The following is a 23,812-nucleotide window of genomic DNA, read 5'->3' on the forward strand; positions in this document are numbered from 1 at the left end:
AAAAAAGTTGTATTTTTTAATGTGAGTGTTTTTTTTATTTAAAGAAGCATATAAACCATTAAACTCTTAGTGTGTTGCTGAATTAAATTATCATTCAGAACATTCAAAAATTCATTCTCACTTTTATTTACATCTACACTACATTTCATCTTTCTTATACACAATTTGTTATTAACTGTAGAATTAGTAACAAGTAATTTATGTATTGCATGTTTGTTTTATGTATTTATTTATTTTATTTGTATTTTGTTATACATTGATTTTTCTGTATGTTGAAATAATTAATTTAACTTAACTTAATTATCAGTATTATAGTTATTGTTTGCATCAAAGTATCTTTGTAGTTTTCTTCATAGTGCCCTGAAATTTAGGTTAATTATTGAGTGGCTTGTTTCCTACACAGATTAGACAGTACATACTCATGTAAATGATAACTATTGGATCAAATGGATTGAACATTTTTTCACAGAAATCACATGTAATAGATTTAATATTTAAAAATTGTCTTAATAATCTCTCAGAATAATGCTTTATTTTGTGTTTAAAAATTATTACTTTATCTCATTATTTATTTCAATTAAGTTAACATTTTTTTTCAATTTGTTTTATCTTTTTATAAAAATTATTTAAAATTTTTTTGGATCTTTTTTTTCATTTGCTTTTTAGTTTACTGCTTGCCGGGCTGTGCATCTCATTTTCGGTTAGGACTTTACATAAATTATCAGTTGTTCACACCAATTGTGTTATTGGCACCTTAAAGATGATTTATTTAATAAAAAAATACTTCTCAAAAAAATCAGATATGAATAATGCAGTTAAGGTTAATTCTAATTTTCATGTTCATCATACAAACCAAAAATCTATAACCTTCATTGAAATATTACAACCTTTAATTTCCTTTTATAAAGTATTTCGGTATATATGTCCAATATTTTTTTTCTTTTTTTAGAAGGACTGATACAAAATAAGTAGTTGAAAAATATCAGTAAAAGTTAAATAAAATAGAAGAGATATTGAAAATAAAGCAATGGAAATCATAATGTTTTGCAGACCTTTCCAAATTTTTATAAAAATAAAGTAAATTTTAATAATTACTTTTAGCAATAAATTTAAAAATAAAATTTAGCTTATTTTCTTAAAAATTGAGGTAATTTTGTAAATAATGATAATCTTAAATTTAGTTAATTTTTTTTAACAAGTTAACCAAATTGGTAGATCATGTGCTGTTACTGAGTTTGTGTGCATAAACACTATTATACAAGTAGCTAGTAGGAAATTCACAGAAAGCGACATCCAGAGAGATGCAACAGCAGCTCTTAAATATCTCACAAGTATGAAACCATTATGTACTGGCACTGTAATTTTGTAATCTTTTATATTTGTCTTTTATTATCCTGGAATTGAAAATGAATGATGAATAATAATTATCTTGGGGCCACCTTTGTACATTGTAATTTTACATTTATATTAACACTATTATATTGCTGTAATCTTTGTTACTTAAAAGTTGTTTTATATTTAAATTTAAGAATTTAATACCATAATATTTATTGTATATTATTTCAGTATTATTTAGTCATTTTGTAATTTTGTTATAATTATTTATTTAAACTATATTATTTTTGTTAAAAATTTAACCTCTTTACTGGGTAGCTTATACTTTGCAGTTGTTACTCTTGATTTTTTTTTTTTTAATTTTGTTTGTACTGTTTTAGTTCATTAAAAATTGATTACAGTTGAAATTTTGCCTGCAGAATAGTTTGAGACCAACTGTTTTAAATAAATATTAATTTTTTTTATTGTGTTTTTCTTATTTTTATTTTTACTATTTGTTTAAAATCTGTATCATACTGCGTTATTGTAACAGCCAGTTCAGAGGTTAATTTTTTTTTTTTGTTTTTAGATTAATCGAAATGTAAATAATTGTTTTCAATTATTTATATTTTTTTAGCAAACAATTTAAATTAAAAATTTATTTTATTAAAATTACAAGTATTATTAGTTTATTTTGAAATTAATTTATCAAAAAATTATACATATTAATTTTTAAAATTTAAAATATTGACTGTGATTTGTTGACTCTTTTGTATATTTTATTTATTTTTTAATTTATTATATTTGTTATGTTTAGAATTTAAAGTTATTGTCGGCCATGAAAAGTAAATAATTTAAAATTATTAATCACCTGTGATCGTTAGCCCTTTTTATTTAATTATTGTTGTTTTTTATTATAAATGTATGATGAATGGTTGTCAACACTGTTCATATGTCTTATGTGTTCACTGCTTTTTGTAAGTTATTGGGAATAAATTGTATTATTATTTATATGGTACATTAAAGAATTTATATTTTTATACATCATTTATATAAACTACTTGCTCTATTAACATTGAAATTTATGTTTCTAGGTGATAATTTAGTCTGTTGAACTACAACCATTGAGTGAAGAATTTCATAAATTAAAAAAATATCATACCTAAAATATAACAAAATTTTTCAATCCTAAAATTTGATTCTTTTTAACATGGGTGAACGTAGTTTTATACCCAAGTATAATGAGAAATTGAAAAATTTTATCAGAACCTAAACTGGACTAAATTTATAAAAAAGTAACAAAGTAAAATTTTGTGTGAAATTTTCAAAAATAAAATTCCCATTCCCTTCCAACTAAGAGTATTTAAACAATTTCTAATCCACATAGCTTCAGGTAAGGATGGGTCCTGGATTTTCATGAATGGATTAGGTAATACTGCCATATATAAAGTATGTAAATAAGAATGGGAAATTTAATTATTTTACTTTAAAAATAACATAGTTTACAAAGAAGATTTAATTTATAAATGTTGAGTATTGTTTATTTATTAAGAAACTGTAATATATAAATTAAATTGTATCATTAATTTAAATTAAAATCGAAAGCCAACTACTTTAATTAAAATTTTTCTATGATTGATCATACTAATTGCATCATACAGGAAAACTGAACCTAGTAGCATCGATTAACTCATATAATGTATGATTGATAAAAAGCTAACTTATTTGAAGAATAAAACGCACATACATTCACACACAGAATAACAAGATTAACATTTAATAAATAAACTAATTGCACAGTAAAATTTGCTACCAACAAAAATTATTGAGAAGAATTTACTCATAGACTCTGGTTATGGGAGATGCATTCAGATGTTTGAGGAAAGTAAATGAAAAATTTATACTCAAATGACTTTGAGCATTTTCACAAGATTAGGAAAGACAATAACTGTTACATTTATATAACTAGATCCATAAGTATTTTTTCCAGTAAATATGAAACTGAAAATCTAAGAGATATGTGCTTAAAAATTAAAATATATAGTTTAAGAAACAATTATTCATACCCCTTTTCTTTCTATGGTTTCTATTCTTTGAATTATCCTCTGCTGCTTTTGTATACTTTGAGGCTGTCATTGGATCTTCCTCTTTCTTAATGTATTGAACAATATAATTAATGTATATTTATCTTATTTAGATCATAACAGAAGAATACATACATTAAATACAAAATGTCAGGAATACTCTTCCACAATCAACAAAAAGGATAAATAAAAAGATACATAGATTCCTAAAAATAATTACTTTAATGAAATCATGTTTATAAATAAATGAAATTGGTAGTCAATAAAATAACAATTTTTTTAAGTTGATGACATTTGTGTACGTATTCAAATGTTAAGCAAAGAGTATAAAAAGTTAAATTTTATCTTATTATTGGCTATTACTTAAAATTAAAACTAAGTTATATTGTTTTCTGTAAAAGAGAAATTTTTACTTAATTTTAAAGAAATTTATTATAAAAGATTTTAAATCTAATTTATTAAAAATAAAAATAGCATAAGGTCTTTAGGTTGTGTAACATGAAAACAGTTGTGTTATGACAAGTAAATGTTATTTTTTTAGGAATTACTTTATTTTGCGTATTTGTAATATTTAAATGTTAAAATTCTGAATATTATAACTAGCCAAAAAAGATTTGACAACCTATTATTATATCCTGAAAACCCACCCTGGTTTTTTAAAGAATCAAGGCAGTAATTCACATAGATTTTAATAATTAAGATGCATCAAAATGAAACAACATTGTTTGGTCTTGCAAAATAGTTGTACAATCTCCAAAAACTGTAACAGTAAATGGTTAGTATTTTGAGGGAGATCATTAAGTATTAATGGCAAGAGACTGAGATCAATTCTGGGAAGTTACAAATTCTACAGTTTGAAGTAGAACCTACAATTTATTTTGGATACCATTGTTAATTCCATAAATTTTTCGTTTCTAAGAAGTGTAGAACTAAATTGGAAGCTTTATTAAGATTGCAAAAAATAAAGCAATTTTTTATATTTTTTGAAGTTACTTTTGGCGCGTTAGGAGAAACTGATAAAGAGTGTATTTTAATGCAAGTTATGGAAGTTTAACAGGCCCTAGTAAATCAGTTTGCACGCACATGAGTGTAGCGTCTAATTTGGTCAGTCGTTCAATGCAATTAAGTGATAAGCATGTGCTGTAAACATAACATATATTGAGTTGTAATAAATATATATTTATATACATGGATTTCTGAAGACTGTTAATTTTAAACATTAATTCTTCGGATGACGATTGAGTAGGCATAAGGATTATCAGTGGCTTATATGAAAAATATGATACAAAATACACTTTTATAATAGTGTATTTTATCAAATTTTGTTTTTGATAAATTAAAATTATTTATGCAAACTCAAGAATTTATCTGATTCTATTTTCTATGTTATTAAAAAATATAATTTTACTCATAAAAAATAATACTTGCATAAATATAACCTCAAATCTTTTTTCACAAAAAAATATATATATGCTGCAATATAAAAAAGTTTTATGAATATGAACACAATATTCACAGTTTAAAATATCCATCTTCAGAAATCCATGTGTATATATAATTATACATTTATTAAGACTCAATATTTATTATGTTTACAACATGTGCTAATCATGTAATTGCATTTAACGACTGACTGATTGAATTAGACACTACATGCATGTGCATGCCAACTGATCCACTTGTGCCTGCACAAATCTTCATGGTGTTACATCGGCGTGTGCAACTTCTGTTACTTGCTGAAAATACACTCTGATCAGTTTCTCCTAATGTGCCAAAAGAAGTTTAACTTCAAAAAATTGCATATTTTTTTAGTTGATGCATTGATAGATAAAATTGTGACTAATAAAAGACAACTTTGTTTCTAAACATAATTCCCTATTTTATAATGAAAGTCCTATTCTTTTCATCATTTAACGTAAATCTATTCATTGTCTTTTTTATGCTGTAAAAAAAATTTAAAATTTTATATGCTGTAAAATTTAAAATAAATATTGTTCTTTCTATCATCTAGGAACAAATTTTACTATTAAAAAAATTTTGTACAGTATATACATAAAATATTTTCCTTAATTCAGTGTTAATTATGTAGGTAGTTTATTTATATAGATTATTTGTATTTTAATGTAAATATGTATTTGGTTTTTTTATGTAGCAACATTAAATATGCTTTTTGGCATCAAGATGTTCATATCTTTTTTTTTTTTTGTACTTTTTTTTCTAAATGGTAGAATATCTTCTGATTGTATTTTGTACAATATAATGCATGCCCTTTTACTGCAATTATTTTTAAATTTATTTATTCTTTTTGTACAATTAGATTATGATTGCCAGTTAACTATAATTTTATTGGTAGTAATGTATAGCATTCAATTTTCACCCATCCTTTGGAAAAAGTAATGTAAAATTTAATTTATCCAAAAAAAAAAACTGTTGCCAAAGGAAAGCTTTGCCATTATTAATAGATGTTTTATTAAAAATTTTTATTAAACATCACAGGGTTGTACAATAAGGCCATCAGCATTCACATTACTATAATTACTAAAGACCAGAAATGTTTCTGAAAGCAACTAGCAGATCATTATTGCCAGATATAAATGTTTTAATGTGTCTTTAAAGTCTTGTTTGTGTGTCTTTAAGACACACTTAAATAAGAAATGTAGATCATACTGGTACAACTAATTTATTAAATAAGTAGCTGAATATCTCATTTTTCTCTTAGGTATTTAAATATTTAGTTGAAGTAATCTGTGTAAGACCCTGTTTCTTGATAGAAAGGAGAATATTTAATAGTTACTTATGTTAGTCACTTTATGGCTATGATATGAAAATACCTGTGGTGGAGGAAGCGGAAGTGTTTATTATCAGACAGCCATATTTTTTTTATGGCTACCACATGAGATCCTATTTCATTTACATTAAATGTCAAGGAGATTATTCCTCTGTTAGGATAATAATAATCAGCAATTGAACTCCTGTTTATCCTAATCCTACACTACTAAATGGCATTTATAAGTATGTCTGTGTGTGCATCCCCTTAGCTTAGCACCGGAATGTAGCGATCATGAGCGGAAAATCCAATTTGTTGAACAGTATCTGTTCTTAGATGAAAATCGCAAATATCTCAAACAGTTGATCCCTAGTCCTCTGGATTTCTGGCCCCCTCCCTTGACGCTGCCCTATTCGTTCCCAGTGGTACCCATTGTTTAACGCATCTGGTACATAGCCGTATATTTTTTATTGCACTCACCCACTGTAAAACGTACTGATCTGATCTTTCGCCAAACATGCTCAAACCTGTGCACTAGTACAGCTAAAAGTAAGTAAAGTATAAAGTAAGTAAAGACTATAAAGTAGGCACTGGAGTGTATTGATCACTAGCAGAAAATCCCGATTCCTTAGTATCAATTTCTAGAGTTAAATTTATAATTTTCTTTGTATCAATACAAGAAGTAATCAATTTTGGACACTAATCTCGTCCGCAAGGCTGCAGGACATGCTATGGTACGCTTGGACTTTGTAAATAATGTACACTACTGAACAAGCATGTGAAAGCATGGCTATCATCAAGCACATCTGATCTGATATTTGAATTAAATTTAAATATGAGAAATGGGTTCACTATGCTGGTCAGGCAGCAGTGTAAAAATATTGTACTGAAGGGTAAAACATATTGAAAATATGTGGTTAAAGTAAATAAGTTAATAAGTGGTTAAAGTAAAGTAATAAAGTAAATTATGGATAAGGGGAAAGACCATATTAATAAGTAGCTAAAATCTTTGTGTGATCATTCATTTATCTAGATTTAAAAAATTAAGTTAATAGTCATTAATTAGGAGGATCTACTATTTATCAGTTCAGTGAAGAAGATAACTAAGGCTGTATGTTATAGTGACAGATATTTAAAACAACATATAATAATTTTGTGCAGTAAAATTTATTTCAAAGTAAATATAAACAAATTTCATAAATCTACATTCTTAGGAAAATAATTAACTTAGCCAACTTAACTTCAGTTAATAATGCATTAATAGTAAAATTTTAGATTTCTTGTGATCATACAGTAAAACCCAGATAATATGTTCTGCTCAGGACTTCACATTAAAAATTAAAACTAATCCAAATTACAGGCACAGCATTAATGTATGATAATTTTATTAACAAGGTGATTGCATAAAAACCTTTTCTTTTTCCTTGAGTTGTCATAATTCAACAGTTTGTACACCTCCTCTTTTGATTGCAGAACGTGTCCACTGAACCGAACGTGTCCAAAAAAAGCCCAAAATCCAAAAATATTTGGATTTTGGACTTTTTCTTAACTGCAGTAATAAGCCTGAATCAGACTTCATCTGCTTTTTTTTTTTTTTTTTAATTTAAATATATTAGTTAAAATATGAACTTTTAACCTAATTTTAATTTCAACCTAATTACTTTGTACACTTATCTCTTTTATGTATAACAATTTTATCATTTGCAGGTTTACTCTTTTCACATCCCTCTGTTGCCAAGTTGACTAAACATCATATATCTTATCGCCATATATGGCACGCAAGATTCTACTAAAAAATTTCTACTAAAAAACCTTTATATTTTTCCTTTCTATATAACTATTCTTACCAGCCTTTGTGACTGAAATTTGTGTAATTCCATACCCATTCCAATCTTTTAATGTGCCCTATGTTTGCTTGAATTTAACTTTGCAGGGTGGTGCTGGTTAGTATTATAGTAACTTCGTTTAATAGTACCTTGGATAAGATTTTGTAGGTTACAGGGAGAAGTGATATTCCTCTATAGTTGGTGTCCATTCAACTTTCTTGTGCAGTGATGTATGAGCACATATTTTCAGTCATCTGGTATCTTCTCCTTCAGATCTCCTCTCAGATCTGGTGTATTTTCTTCGCAATGGTTTTTTAACATTTCTGCCATGACACTATCTTCTGGTGCTTTGTTGTTTTTTAGTATTGGTCTCACTATTCCTTTCGTTGCCTTGGTAGGGGGTTTCTTAAATTTTGTTCCAGTCTTTGCCTAAACCTTTTTTGTTCAGTCGTGTCAAATACTTTTATTGATTATATGTTAATGTTTTCATTATCTATTCTGGGTTTTCTTGGTTTGGGTCTATTTGGTTGGAAAATTTATGTATGTTTATTTATTTATGTATGTTCATTTCAATATTTATGCAGTATCTATGTATTTCTTATTTTAAGACCATTCATAAATAATGCACATTTAATTAACTGTTTGCCTTTGTCATGTTATATATCACAAAGATGCTTTTTACAGAAATGGATGTAAGCTGTCTGAAAATACTTAAGAATAATATAAAAGTATTTTCAGACAGCTTACATCCATTTCTGTAAATTATGTTCTATACTCTATATAAAAATTTCCATAGCACCTGCTTTCTTGGGTCGTTTTTTTTAAAATCAAAAACTAATATTAATCTAATATATAAAAGTCAGGCTGATTAAAGTCATGTAATCAAATGGTTAACAATTTATTATTTTTATTGTAAATATTCAAAAACCAAAAAGATGGGTGGTATTTTGTTAGAGGTTATGAAAAAGATATTTTAGATTGATGGATTACATATTTTAATTAAATATGCCATTTTAATTAAAATGAAATTTGTAAGAAAAATGTGTGTCATGGCCCCTTGCAGATGAGTCATTTTTTGTTGCCATTAAAAGTTACTTTCATAAAATTGTATGTTGATAAGGGATTATTTTTATTTATTATCTGCAACTAAAAGGTGCTGTGTATAATTTTTGTTGCTGTGAAATGCATGAAATACAAAGCAAATACATTTAATGTTAGGGTAGCTGGTAATAGCAATTCAGACCATTCTTTTGTTTAGTTCATGTAGACTTTCTCATACTATTTATTTGGTATGTAATCATCTTTACGCAATAATTTAAAAGTAAAAAAAAAGATTTTTAGGTAATTAAACAAAGTTTTATTAATATACATTTTAGAAAATTTGGGTAATAAAGAAATATTTTTTATAAACTTTTTAGTTTGTGATATGTTATGGAAGAATAATAATGAATAATATTTTTTTCAATTAAAATGACGTATCATTTTAATTGAAAATATGGATTGACTTTTGAAAATAAGATTATTCATCCCATGTAACATAATTAAGACATCCATTTATGTATCCAAATGTAGTACTCCCACAGGCTTGTGATATTGTGCAGCGCCTAACCTTAAGTTATATCTATTGATTTTGAGGATCATGTATATTTTATATTTACTGATCAGATTTTGTTGCATCATACAAAGCAAGCATTAGTTTTTATTTACAATACATGGCTGTAATTAACATTTTTTTTATAGACTGCTTTTGAAATAGATCTTTTTTGTTGATTTCAATCATTACTCCAAAAAAGTCACCAGTTATTTATTACAGAACACTTGTGAATGATGGTTTTATTTTGTACTGCAGTATGAAAAAATTCTCATCAAATAACAAGGTGAATTTTCATCAAAAATTCTCATCGAATTACAAAAGAATGGTCAGTTATGTTGCATCTCTTATTTTACAAAAAGATGAAATGTTCTTTTAATGAGTAGTACTAGCTAATTTTTGTGCCTTCTTTAGTTTTATATTTTCTATAATTAATAAAACTAATTTTTTAATAGTTTTATATCGATGTTATCCATTAAATAATGACAAAAATGCAACAGCTAAATTTTTATAATTATGTTAAAAATAGCACTTAGATGTAAGTGCTATTTCAACATTATAACAGATTACTTGTTTGCTTGATGTTTATTATTAATAAATAATCATTTTTAAAGATTAACATTAACATTATTTTAAAATATATGTTGTGTTACAGTATTATTTTACATAATTTTCAATTTCATAACAATTAAAATGTGATTTATGAAATAATTTCAATTCCATTAATCAGTAGTGCAACTTATTAACAGTCATCAAGATTTTATACATATTTGCCAAATTCAATATGATATATTCATAACTGTATTATATTTCATGGCCTTTTCGATAAACTACGAATAATTAATCATAACATTATGTGAATAGTATATTTATGTGTGATATATACTCTTATTTTGATTTCTATTTTAACACAAGAAAAAACAGTAAGATATTTTAGTGAATTATTGTTATTGACTATGAATACAATTATTTGTAATCAGAATTATCCATTTAAACATCATAATTTTCTTTTTTTTATTCAATGAATATATATGTTCGCTGAATATTTTATATTAGGGTAATTTTAATTATTTATATACTTTTAAAATACTAATTAAATTATATACATATATATATATATATATATATATATGTATGTGTGTGTGTTTATGTTAGTTGCAATTTTCCCACATGTGTTCAATTTTTTGTCAAAGTTTATAAAGTTATATACATATATATATAGATTGATGTTAATAAATGTTTTTTTTTTGTTACTGTCATTATTTGTGCTATTAAAACCCATCTTATCAGTAAGTACAGCAGTCGTAAGTTATGTTTTTGTAAACCGGTATACTGATTGAAAATACACTCAGTGAGTTATGGCTGTTATAAACTATAGGGAACAACCACTTTCCTATTATAATATTTAAAATATGAAAACAATATTGGGGGTTACAAATTGAAAGTTACTCCTGAAAATTGTCAAAATTACCATTTATTCAGTCCAATAAATAGCTGAAGTTTAGCTTTTTTTTAACTAGACCAACATCTTTTTATGTTACAAGCATTAACATAGATGAATACTACAACAATGGAACTATTTTATATATCATCTATCAAGATGTAGTTAATATCAATTTATTTAAGAGTAGTATTAATTATGAGAGATAATTAATAGTCAGAGGGAGACTCCCTCTAACTATTTGCTGTTGATATAAACATTGTTATTTTGAAAAATATTTAAAATCAACAACATTCTTCAAAACTAATCACCTCAGTAATTTTTTAATCACTTTGTGTCCAACTTGTTTTCACATATGTGATTTCTTTCTTTGTTCATGGCTGCACAATAAGCCTAATATGGTTGAAATGCCTACAGGTTACTCCCCCTCCCAAAAAAGAAAAAACAAAATTATTTTTGTCAGTAGGTGAATAAAAAATAACATATCTTGGTTTCACTCCTTTTCCTGAATGAATATTATACACCATTATAAAATCATAGTTACAGAAAACATACATTTTATGTAGTTATCTTACATATTTTTTCTGCAATATGATTTAAATACTGCATGATGAAATTATGCATATTGTTCATTCTGTATTTTTATGGAAATAAGGCAACACCTTTGTGAAAGCTCTGTTCAACAACCGAGTGTATTTTCAGAAACAGTTGATACTCAGAAGTCTAACAAGTAAGTGAAAAGTGGAAGAGGTCATACCAACATAAATGGTATCTAGCAATTTAAAAGTCTGCTTAATCAATTTTTAATGTCTGGTAATTTTTTCTAATGAATTTTTGTTTGTGATATGAAGTTGGTAAAGCTACTTATCCATTTTCATTACACCTAGTACATGGATATCAAATGTTCTTAATGTGTGTTAAGTACTGTAACATTTTACATGATTTGCAAACACAGTATTGTTTTCCTCAGAACAACCGATTGTACTCATCTACATAAGATTTGTTTATGTTTATGTTTGTCCACCAGAGAAAATAGCTAACTAGCAGTTTTTAATTCCTAATTTTCACAACAGAAAACTAGCAGTCATCCATCTCCCTCTACAGATAATGTTTTATATAAAAAGAAGATTACTCAGTTCTCAAAGGAAATATTTACAGAAGTTTTGCAAGTTGATTTTTCACTATTTGCACTAAGTAGCTGCTAAGATAGAACAAATTGTGTCTGTATCTCATATAAACAGTCCAGGACTGTTTTAAATAAATGCATGCCGCAACTTTCAGTCTCTCTTTACTATTCTTGTACTGTTTCTAGACATTGATGATCTTACATGACCATCAATTTTTCATATTTTTGTACTCGTCATTCAACCAGTGGTTTTGTTAATTATATAAACACAGCGATCTTCAAATTTCTGATTTAGTTATACATTTTGTCAAAATACAGGTTGTATAATTCGATTATATATTATGTATTGTTACAAATAAACCAGACACAGATTTTCTAATATGTGTATGATTTCTAATATTCTTCATGTGTATGCATTCACATTGAATAAATGTGAAAAGATTCAGACTTCTAGCTTCAACATAGTTTTTTTTATGGAGTATACAAAATTTTGACATGTACTTGTTCAGTCCCAAAAATTTCCTCCTCTTTATTTCAATATAAATAGATATATTTACTGTTGTTCAACATTTACATATTATATAAAAATATAATTGAAATATGAATAAACAGTGTTCTTAATTACTTAATGTGAATCAGCACCCTAAATATAAATTACATCAAAAAATTTTTGTTTACACATATTTAGTTCCTTATTTTTTTAAATTATGGTAAATATCTAATAAAACATTCTGACACTAACTGAGATATAATATTACTAAATATTTGTCTAGTAACATCAAGTGGACATTTAGCAATTCTCTTATCATTTTCTTTGTTTTGTAAAAATTCTTCATAGTATATTGGTGGATATCCAGTTTCTAGAGCATGTTGAACATATGGACTGGATACTATATTCCTGAAAATATTGAAAAGAGAATTAATCAGAATAATTACTCATAGTAAACTCTGTTTGATTGTAGTAAAGGTAGTTTTAAAGTATTGAGAAATCTGGAAATAAAAAGTTAGTTTCAAATAAGGTCACTAAATTTACGTTCCTCACTAAATCATAACCCTTGATGTATTTAAATAAACTTTTAACAAGTAAAATATTAAATCTACACATTTGTAGATGTTATGTATATTAAATTTGAAAGCAAATTGTACTCAAGACACTTGCACTTGCGCTCAAGACAACAAAGTTTAACTCTTAATTCAGTTGGTTATAACTCTCCACAATAAATATGTTTTACTTGAAGAAGTATCACTATCTAAAGTGATAGAAAAAATAATTATACTATTTTCAGATATTCTAAATATTATGTTTGAAACAAACACACCATTTATTCTTCAAATCTAGATTCATGCTACAAAATGTCCACAGAAATTACAACTTTGTTACAAATTCTTTCTTTCAGTTCCTCAGTATTTTTTTATGTCTGGATCGCATAACATTTCACTCAAAAATAAACATAATAATCACTCCATAATAAAAATACCACATGTGTGAGATCAGGTGATCTTGTAGACAATTTTATTATGCAATGTGTAGTGATTATGTGATTTGGAAATAAATGTTTCACTGAAATGATATGTCTGGATTAATTTCATATTTCTCTGATAATTGAGGAGACATTGCTCTGAAGTCGTACTGGAATTCTCATTATCATCATTAAAGAAATATTAATCAATAAGTACTATATAGTTATGAATACATTTCACGAAAGCTATATCAAACGTACCTGTACCCTATATCAAAAGTTCTGTTAATTTTGCATATAAACTTATATTTTAAACATGCTTCATTTATATCATATTCATTTATAGTATGCTATATTCATGCCCCTCAGGGCTCTTAACTTTTGAAAGTAGGAGAAGTACTAATCCCTGTGGCCAGGGTTGGTTGTAGTATTTCTTTTTATTATTCATAAACTACTGTCACTAAATATGTACCTCTTCATTCACCTTGTTACATATCCTGTAACACCTTTTTCCTTTAGGTAGAAACATATGGCCATAAGGTTGTAGAATAAGTGTAGTAATAATAAATAAAGTCATCTGCTCTTCTAAGTGATTAACTTTAGGCTACAATCCAGTTACTGTTGAGCTATTTAAAACACTAAACTATTTGAACAGTGATTTTCTACTATGAACGTGTAAGGAACATAGAATGTGATGAAATTTAACCATATCACAAACTGCAAAAGGAGTATATATTAATAAAAACCTATAGTAATTTTGACACTTATATTCCTTCCAGAACAAATGAGGGCTTCTTTATTTGATAGAAGCTAAAATTGTGCTCAAAGTATGGAAAATCAAGATAATGGAAGTGTACAGAAACTGATCAGCTACAGGAATTATGAATGGACCAGAATTCGGTAGAAGCACAAAATGCATACTCGATCAGCTCCCAAACGAATATTAGATAGAACTCTCAACATGTCTAGCATTTTTAGATGTTTTACATTCAGCTCCTTTAAATGTGTTATCAATGTTAGTCGTTTGTCAAACCACAATCTCAAAAGTCCAACCACCATGCATGCTTGCATCAGTCCAACCACTGATTCACCTTGTAGAAACAGTTGATGGTCAACATGTTCCTCCCTGAAGCATGAAAAGCAAATGCATTTCCTTTTCTCCAGGGAAAACGTGAATTCAGCCATTTTACACCACGATTCTAAACAGGTTATTATATTTTGGAGCAACCTCTCGCTCTAGCTGAAGTTCTAGATATTACGTAAATTGAGAAAATCATCAACAGATAAACAACATATAACAAGTTTCGCACCCAGTTTGTTATAGTATTTATTGCTACAGCAAATAAGGTAACACTTCCCTGAGGAATTCAGTTTTCTAGTGTAAAGTTTTCAGATACCATCTTTTAACTCAAACTCGAAAACTGAGAAAACTTCCCTGATAAATGTTAGGATGTTCCCTTGTATCAATTAATCCCTGTTACATTTCTTGTTTCCATATCTTCCAATATATCTGACAACGTGTTACTTTGGCTAGCAACATCAGTCGAAGATTTTTCTATATTTCTAAGTGGATCAATAGCCATTGAAAGATTTATTTGGGACCAAAAACTTGTTCCCACAAGTAGTGACAATTTAATTAACCACTCCAGCACAGTCCACATATATTGGAGCTAGGACTGCATATACCTTTGTTCACCCTGGTACCCAGAGGACATCATTTGAAACTCGCTACATAGAGCCATCCACCCTTCAGCACAATTGTTTCCACTTGGGTTACAATTGCATTTCATAAGGTGTTGCAACATCACAGAATGTAAGTGTAAGATGTTATGTTGTTGTGTAAGGGTGTATGTTGTAATTTGTGTAGTGTTTGTGGTGTTGTATATATGTAAATTATTAATGATTAATTTCTTTGAATGTTCAACCACAAAAAACTTATGTTTATGACATTAAAAATAAAGGTAGTCAACAGTGATTTTTATGCTTGTAAACTTTTTTTTGTCGACAGTGATTTTTTGTATTCTGTAAACTGTTATAAACAATCATTCAAATACTGGGGCAAGTGAAAAGAAATACATAAAAAGCAAATGGATGACTTTACAACAAAATAGATCTTGAGGAATTAGTGATTCAAACATATTCATTTTCATAGAAGCTTTTTTCAATAAATAATAATCATTTGCTTCAAAATTGTCAGATTTTAATGGCTCAGGATCAACATATAACTAAACGTTGTGGAAGGAGCCATCAATTGCTACAAGCTGACATCACTGAACTCAGTGTTTCTAGAAATTATCATTGTTTAAATTGTCGATTTCAATGGTTAACTAATTATTATTTATTGTGGGCTATTGTTTTTATACAATTATTCAAAGGCATTTAAAAAAAAATACAGCTCTAAATACTTACACAGTTAACTATTTTAACTAATGAAGGTATTACATGATAGATCTGAAACCTGGCAAAGTGACTAATTTAAAATTTGTTTTCATAATTTAATAGATATCAGCACATTACTAATTATTTATAAGTTTTGCAAATTATTTTTTCAAACTTACCATAGAATTTTACCAAATATATCGGTTATAATATCAGCAACCTCTCGAGATAGCAAAGAAGATTGTTTATTTTGTGTATAATGATCAGCAATTTCTGCTCCCATTTTATACTTCATTATGTTGTTTAAATTTAAAAATATTAAACTGTTGGCATGCACTGTTACACTAAGGCCGATTAATGTTTTATCAGTTTTATTAAAGCAGGTGTTTTTTCTATCTTGCTGAAAATATTTAATATAATTTTATAAAATATGTTATATCTAAACAACATAATAAAATCTTGGTGCTTTTCAAACAAATAAATTTCATGATATAATTATATAAATTTAAACATACGTAAATTATGTATAATTTAAGCTTCATGTTAAATAATCCAATCATAATTACCTAACATCAGTATGTTGTATTCAGAAACTAAGGTTGTTCATAAATTGCTAAAAAGAGATCATATTTATTCATAAGAAATAATTACTAAGAACTATCCAAATTGTGTACCACTAGTGAAGCAAAATAATAAACATCAGATGAATGTAATTGTCTTGTTATTTTCATTCAACCAGTTGATGTTACATTTTTATCACTACTTTGCCCTTTTTTTCAGAGTGAAAAACACTTGTTATCATTTTCCAGACATGATGTATGTGTTTTAAAAAACTAAGTGTTAAAAATTGACAATTAAAAACAAATAAATCTTTAAAAACAATTAAAATCCATCTTAAAATGAAAAAAAAAACACCTGTAATAAAATTACAATCTGCTTTGCATAAATTGCTGAAACACAGTAATTCAAATATTTGAATATAAATGGTTGACCCTAAAGAATCGTAAAACATAAGATAGCTTCATTTCATAATCACCTAGAATAGTTTGCATGTTAGCTCCTAGTTTATATTTATGATGCAATGCCGCAAAACAGATAAAATCCACAAGGATGTGGTGCACTGTTAGTTGGCAGTCAGAGCGAGCACAAAAGGGTGCATCTGGAAACAGGCACCCTTTTATATGTTTCTTTTCAGGAAACAGGCAACATTGTTAGTAGCAATGCAACTGGTAAAAGTAGCTGAAAACAAGCCTCTATTGCTGTTCTATCTGTTGTGTTCAATGCATGAAATCCCTGTATGGATGGGGATCAAGCAGAAGCTCACTGTTGTATTAGATCTAGTCATTTACAAAATGACACACTGAATCTCACAAACAACAAGGTGTCTGAAGTACACATCACTAACTGCCTGTAAGGCATTCATGGAATCTGAGCAAACAAGGACATGTCAAAATTTTGGGCTAACCAAATGTAAGGTCTTATTAATGACATACAGTTCTGCAATGAAAATACTGGTGATGTTGGGAAAGCCAAACATATATGTTCCGTTGCCAACCACAACCAACCGAATTAACGAGTCTAGAGCCGTCCATATAAACTGAAGACTCAGGATTTATGTTATTTATAATATTATAAAATTCGTTTTGTATGTTAAGCAAATTAGTGTTCTTTTTATTATTCTGACAAAGGTTAAATCAGTAATTAACGAAATAAGGCTGCAAAAAGGAGTAAATAACATCATGCAACAGTAAGGACTGGAGGTAATTTTATATTTTTAATTGAGAAAAGGCGGTGAGCTCTGATGCTTAGTGGAGCAGTGAATCTCGGCTGTTTTTCGTATCGAATCAGATGTTGGTTAGAGAACACCGCATCAAATATTGGATGATTTTGTTGCACTTTAATACAAGCTAAGTGCAGATCATTTGATTCCTGTTGGAAAGGGATTGCTCAACACTCTCCACCAGCAAACTTACTACAGGTCTTGAATGAAGAGCGTCTATAGCAAGATGGCTAAATGAATGATGCATGGAATCTAGCACTCTAAGGGTGGTGATCCGAGTGAACGAATAAATCAGACAGCCGTAGTCCAAGCGGGGACGGACTAGAGCTCGGTAGAAGCACAACATGCATACTCAATCAACTCCCCATCGAGTTATTAGATAAAACTCTCAGCAGGTCCAGCATTTTTAAAAATTTAACCTTCAATTCCTTTAAATGTGTTAACCACATTAGTCGTTGGCCAAACGACATTCCTAAAAATCTAAGCTGTGTGCATGCTTCAATTGGTTCACCATATAAAAACACTTGAGGGTCTTTACTTTCGGAGAAAACGTGAATCCAGTCGTTTTACACCACGATTCTAAACAGGTTATTATATTTTGGAGCAACCTCTCATTACTAGCTAAAATTCCAGATGTTACCTGAGACTCCAGCCCTCGAGAAATGGCTGGCCATCGGTCAAATATAGCTCCGAGTGCTGTAATATGGTGGACTGGTACTTGCTGGCATTCAGCGACCTAGGCGTGGCAGCAAATTGCTGTCCTTGACGAAATAAATTTATTGACAAGTCATATATTTCAGTATGGAGATTGAGTGCGCCTACCCATTTTAGTAATATAAGACAATTGATCAGTGGAACACGCAAGCGAATGGTGTAGGGCACCACGCTTATTCCGTTCACGGAGTGATACGTTTATTTCAGTGAAAAAAGTATACAGGAAACCACTTTCTTCTTTACCTTCCTGATAAGCTTGCCGCTGGATACTAGTATCTTGGAATGGCTCTGCCAGTTTCAGTAGTGACTTGTATCCCTATTGTATTGATTTGTAACAAAACTTATAGTTTGGTTATACACCTAACATTTATTTTGCCAATGGTTTAGTATGAAATTTACACTGCTGTGTGCAAGAACCTTTTCAGAATTATGGAATTAATTTTCATATTTTTCATCATCCACCGACTATCCTACTTTATTACTTACTAACTTACTATTTATGTTTCATTACTACACAAATAAATGAATTATTTTGCTTCTATTTTGTTACATAACTAGCAGCACCGGGTTGCACTGGATCCCTCATGTTCAGGGATTTTTTATATTCCCCGACAAGCCTCAGGAAAGGAAACTTTCCGGTACAGATTTTTAAAATAGCTTTTAGATTTTTAAAATAGCTTTTTCTTCCCTATAGAGGGCATAATCCTTAGACCTAGCCGAATGTGGACCTTAAGAGGCCACACTCGACTAAAATAATTAAGTAATGAAACTATTTTTTTTTCTACCACATATTTTTTAATTACACGTGCGCACACACAGAATGATCGTAAAGTCGAGCAACCCAAATTTTTCTGTTTTGTAGGAATTTCAAAAATTAGGGTAATTTTTTGTGTGACAGAATAGTGTATGGTAGCATTGCTAGATCATGCCTCCTGGCAACAGTGGACATGGTCACCCAGCAATTTGTTTAGTCCGAGCAGCAATGTCTTTTACGCAAGAACAACGTGTCTTTATTGTCGTGAGTTACTGAGAATGGAAATCATGCGCGAAGGGTCAAGAAGATTTTAATGCTTTTCCAGATGCTAATATGCCAAACAAATCCAAAATATGTCGTTTAGTTTAATCGTTTTCGGGGATACAGGTAGTATACATGAGCGTAAGCATACCGGCCGTCCAAGTGCTATAACTGACGACAGTCTGCAGACGATAAATGAAACACTTCTTCGTTCTCAAAAAACGTTTCTTCAAAATCTTTCTAACTAGATTGGACTATCTTACGGAAGTCTTCATAAGGCTACTGAAGTTCTAAAATAGGCCGACCACTGCGGTCCTCATCATGAACTTTGGTGCGGCCATGTTTAAACTGAATACACCACTGCCTCATTCCACCTTCACTCATTCCATCGTCGTACACCTCACAAAGTTGCCGATGAATTTCAATTGATGTGATGTTTTTGCGAGTAAAAATCTAATCACTGAACGCACACTCTTACAACTCTGGGGATTTTCTATTGAAGCGCACATTATAATAATTCACAGCCCACACGCTCGACAGCTTTATGAGTACTGAGTGTAGAAATGTTTTAACGCCAAGGTGGCGGCTCTATCCCCACCCATCTGCAACTTACGTTTGTAAGGCACAAACTTAAGTTATTTTCTGGACCGCCCTCATATACAGAGTCCGGCATATAAATCTGACGATTTTGTAGTAATTATGTTGGCACCACTGTCAATGAGAAGGCGGGAGTGTTCTACATCGACAGTTCTATTTATGTTATTTCAGTAGCCAGTATGTCGTGGTCGGGTGAACAACGAGCGTTTGAAGCCTGTTTTAAAAATAATGACTCGCTTATTGTAATTGTCTTAACTAGTCGACCACAGTCAATTGCAGAACTCAAGGAGGCCATTCAACGAGAAATTGAAGCAGTTCCACAAGTGATGATTGAGCGAGCAATGTCAAATTTTAGACTGAGGTTAATTGAGTGTGTGAGGAGTAATGGAAAACATTTGGACGACATAATTTCAATTAAAAAAAAAAAATCTATGTAAGTAATTCACTATCAATTGCAAAAATTGATCTTAATTTGATATATTAAATGTTTCATTAATACGAAACACAGTTTAATTATTATCCCTTAAAAATCGTCAGGTTTATATGCCGGACTGAATTTTGAATCATCTAAATATAATGTATTATTTTCCTTTACCTAGACAAAATATTAATTTTTACTTGTTCATTAATAATATTTTTACATTGCTATTTTTTTAGGTGAGATCATTTCAGTTTGTCACTACTGATTTCTCAAACTGTCATGTTTTCAAGACTAGAAAATGTATGTTTGCATTCCATGATATGATCAACATAATTATATTTTTGTTTTATACTTAAGTTTCTGCTATTTGCCATTATAATGTAGAATGTTTTTATAATTTTACTCTCTGCTTTATACTTTATAGACACCTGTTTTATTGTAAAAACTAGAATTAATTTGTAGTGTTATTCTATAATTTAATTTTTTTTATTTTAAAATTAATTTTATTATTAAATGGTTTTTTTTATTGTTTGTTTTTTTTTTAACTGTACATGTTGATATCATAATTTAAAGGAATATAAAAATTTTGTTTTGTTTGTTTTAATTTTATTAATAATAATAATTATAAAAAAGTCTGAGACAAAGGAACAATCGGAACAATGGATATCAACAGGGGAAAACACATAATTTTTATCAGCTGGATTTTTTGTTCCATATAAAATATTCTTAACTAGTAAGCATGGGATTCATTGGTTTGTTTTCAGTAAATCTATCTCTACCAATCAAGAGACTAAAATGGTGGAAAATTTATGCACCATTAAGAAGAAGATGCCTGCATTTCAGTTGCTACTGTAATTCTATGGATAAGAAAAGAAAATGCTGAAGCATCTACCTGGAAGAAGCAAGGAAATATGAAAAACTTCTAATATTAAAAAGAAAGTAATGCATCTAAGATTCATAAAAAAATAATTAAAATATGAAATATTAGTGAAAAAAATTTGTGAAGTTATAGAAAATAAAATAATCTGGAAGAGAAAATGTTTAAGTACATGCTTTATACATTAAATAATGGATGGCACATTAGTTGTGAAGACACTGGATAAACAGAGTAAAGTTCTGAAAGAAAATATTATAAAAAAGTTAGTTAAAAGAAGAGTACAATTTATTTAAAACTGCAGGTTGAGAACTTCCTAACAGAAATTATATTCAAACATTTTGAGTGAAACATAGAGATTGTAGGACTAGGAGCTGAAATAAAACATAAAATAATACTCTCAATGATGTGTTTGAAGAAATATAATCAGCATGCTGTGTAATAATAAAAGAGGTAAAAAGAAAAATATATAAAACAGCAGTGAGACCAACAATGAAAACAGCTTTCAGATTTTGACAATTGTGAACACACAATTGTAGAAGATAGCAGTGATGGAGATTCAAATACTGTGAATTAGCAGACTAATGAAAAGGAATTAGATAATGAATAAATTTGAGAAATATCTAATGGGTTCTATGAGCAGAAAGCTGCAGATATGTAGCTTGAAATATTTTCTCATGTGGAGTGAAAGATTAAGGTCATGTTGGAAACAGAATTTAAATATTGGAATTCGTGGTGAAAAATAATAAAGGAAGTACCTTTGTTAAGAAAAATAAAAAGATAAGACAGAGTCATAAAAGTGAGAAAATCCAGGATAGAGGGAATGTCAGAGAAGAATTACATATGGAAACACTAACCTAAGGAAGCACAGGATGAAATGATGAAGCAAAGGAAATTTGGTTTTTTATATTATTTATTTATTAACAGAATAGTGTGAAATATTTTACACAAAAAAATCTTTGAATTTAATTAATAAAACTTAGAAAGAAATTTTTTAGCATAGGTGGTACATTTATTTATAAATAAAAATATACGGAAAAGGAGCCAACTATGGACCCTTTTCCATAAATGGAAAATGACCATTTTGACCAAAAATGACCATATAGAGATATATATATTTTTTTAAATTCCTAATAAAGATTTAATTTTAGTTTTCTTATTTAATATATTTATAACATTAGATATCTTAATTACTTTTATTTACCTTATTGTCTGTTTCTAATGTACAGACATCAAAGTTTCCTGAAGCATTTAATTTAAAAACTTTACAGATAAGATTACATGTTATTAAACAGGGCTGATATGAAGTCTTACAGGTTACTTTGAATAAAACACATTCAAACGGTTCAATATAAGATTTTTTAGGCACAACCCTTAGATACAAAATGCCTGGCAGATCTACTCTAAAAAGATCAGTAAAAAAGATGATTAAGCAATGCACACTAAAATGAATTAATTACTGTGTTGTTTGATAATACTAGAAATTTAAAAAAAATTATTATTGCATACATATTATATGTGTATGCTGCATTAACATCACAGACAGTAAAGCTGTCATAACCTGTCAACTATACATTTTGTTATATTAAAAAATATGAAATATAAAAAAAAAGAATATTTATGATTTTGTTATGAATACTGCTACTGATGATTATGTTTATTTAATAATATTGTTAAAGCCAAAATTTCCATCAAACGAATAAAACACAAGAATTTTATTTCTATGAATAATACATTTTCAGAGATATCTCCATCATAAGTTCTTTTGTCATCGATGTTAAATATCTTTAAAAAATTACAAATTAATCATGAAGTTTAAAAGAAAAATATTTATTATATTGTCAAATTCTTCCATCCATGTAACTGTATTATTTGTTCTGAATAGCAAAGCCTAACTGTATTTATGAACTGTACTACATTGATCATTACAAATATTAATTGTATAATCCATTTATATGGAAGAATTTGACAAAAGTAACATGCTTTTTATAAAATAAAATTATTTTTACTTCCTTGTACGAAGTAATGTGATCGCGAAAAATTTCACTTGTCAGATTTCAGCGGAAATATACATATTGATCATCCCTGAATTCATTTACATTAGTTTCAGCATGACATCTGTATATATGTATGTATATCGCATAACTCAAATGATAGCCATAAGATGTTGAAATATTGGATTTGGGACTGTTGTAACTAGTTGTGCACCTCCCCTTTTGATTGCAATTTACTCAACCAAAATGTTCAAACAAGCCCAAAATCCAAAGATATTTGGATTTTGGACTTTTTCTTAACTGCAGTAATAAGCCCTCATTGAAAGATTTTTAATGATATATCATAAGTGGTACTTATTTTCACTGGTTCCAGAGTTATAGCCAAATTAAATTTTAATTAATGAAATATTTGGATCTTAAAATGGGAAG

At 28.4% G+C, this 23,812-nt stretch overlaps 1 protein-coding gene across 1 annotated transcript; it reads right to left on the reverse strand.

Moving 5' to 3' along the window:
• Window positions 1-12,854: 12,854 nt before the first annotated feature.
• Window positions 12,855-16,363, reverse strand: LOC142325758 (uncharacterized). The gene is made up of 2 exons (XM_075367789.1): window positions 16,168-16,363; window positions 12,855-13,047 (listed from the first exon to the last, which is right to left on the reverse strand). The coding sequence occupies exons 1-2, from the start codon at window positions 16,281-16,283 to the stop codon at window positions 12,855-12,857; spliced, it is 309 nt and encodes a 102-aa protein (XP_075223904.1). The 5' UTR covers window positions 16,284-16,363.
• Window positions 16,364-23,812: the final 7,449 nt, after the last annotated feature.

Source organism: Lycorma delicatula, chromosome 5, assembly GCF_047948215.1.
Source record: "Lycorma delicatula isolate Av1 chromosome 5, ASM4794821v1, whole genome shotgun sequence".
Taxonomy (NCBI): domain Eukaryota; kingdom Metazoa; phylum Arthropoda; class Insecta; order Hemiptera; family Fulgoridae; genus Lycorma; species Lycorma delicatula.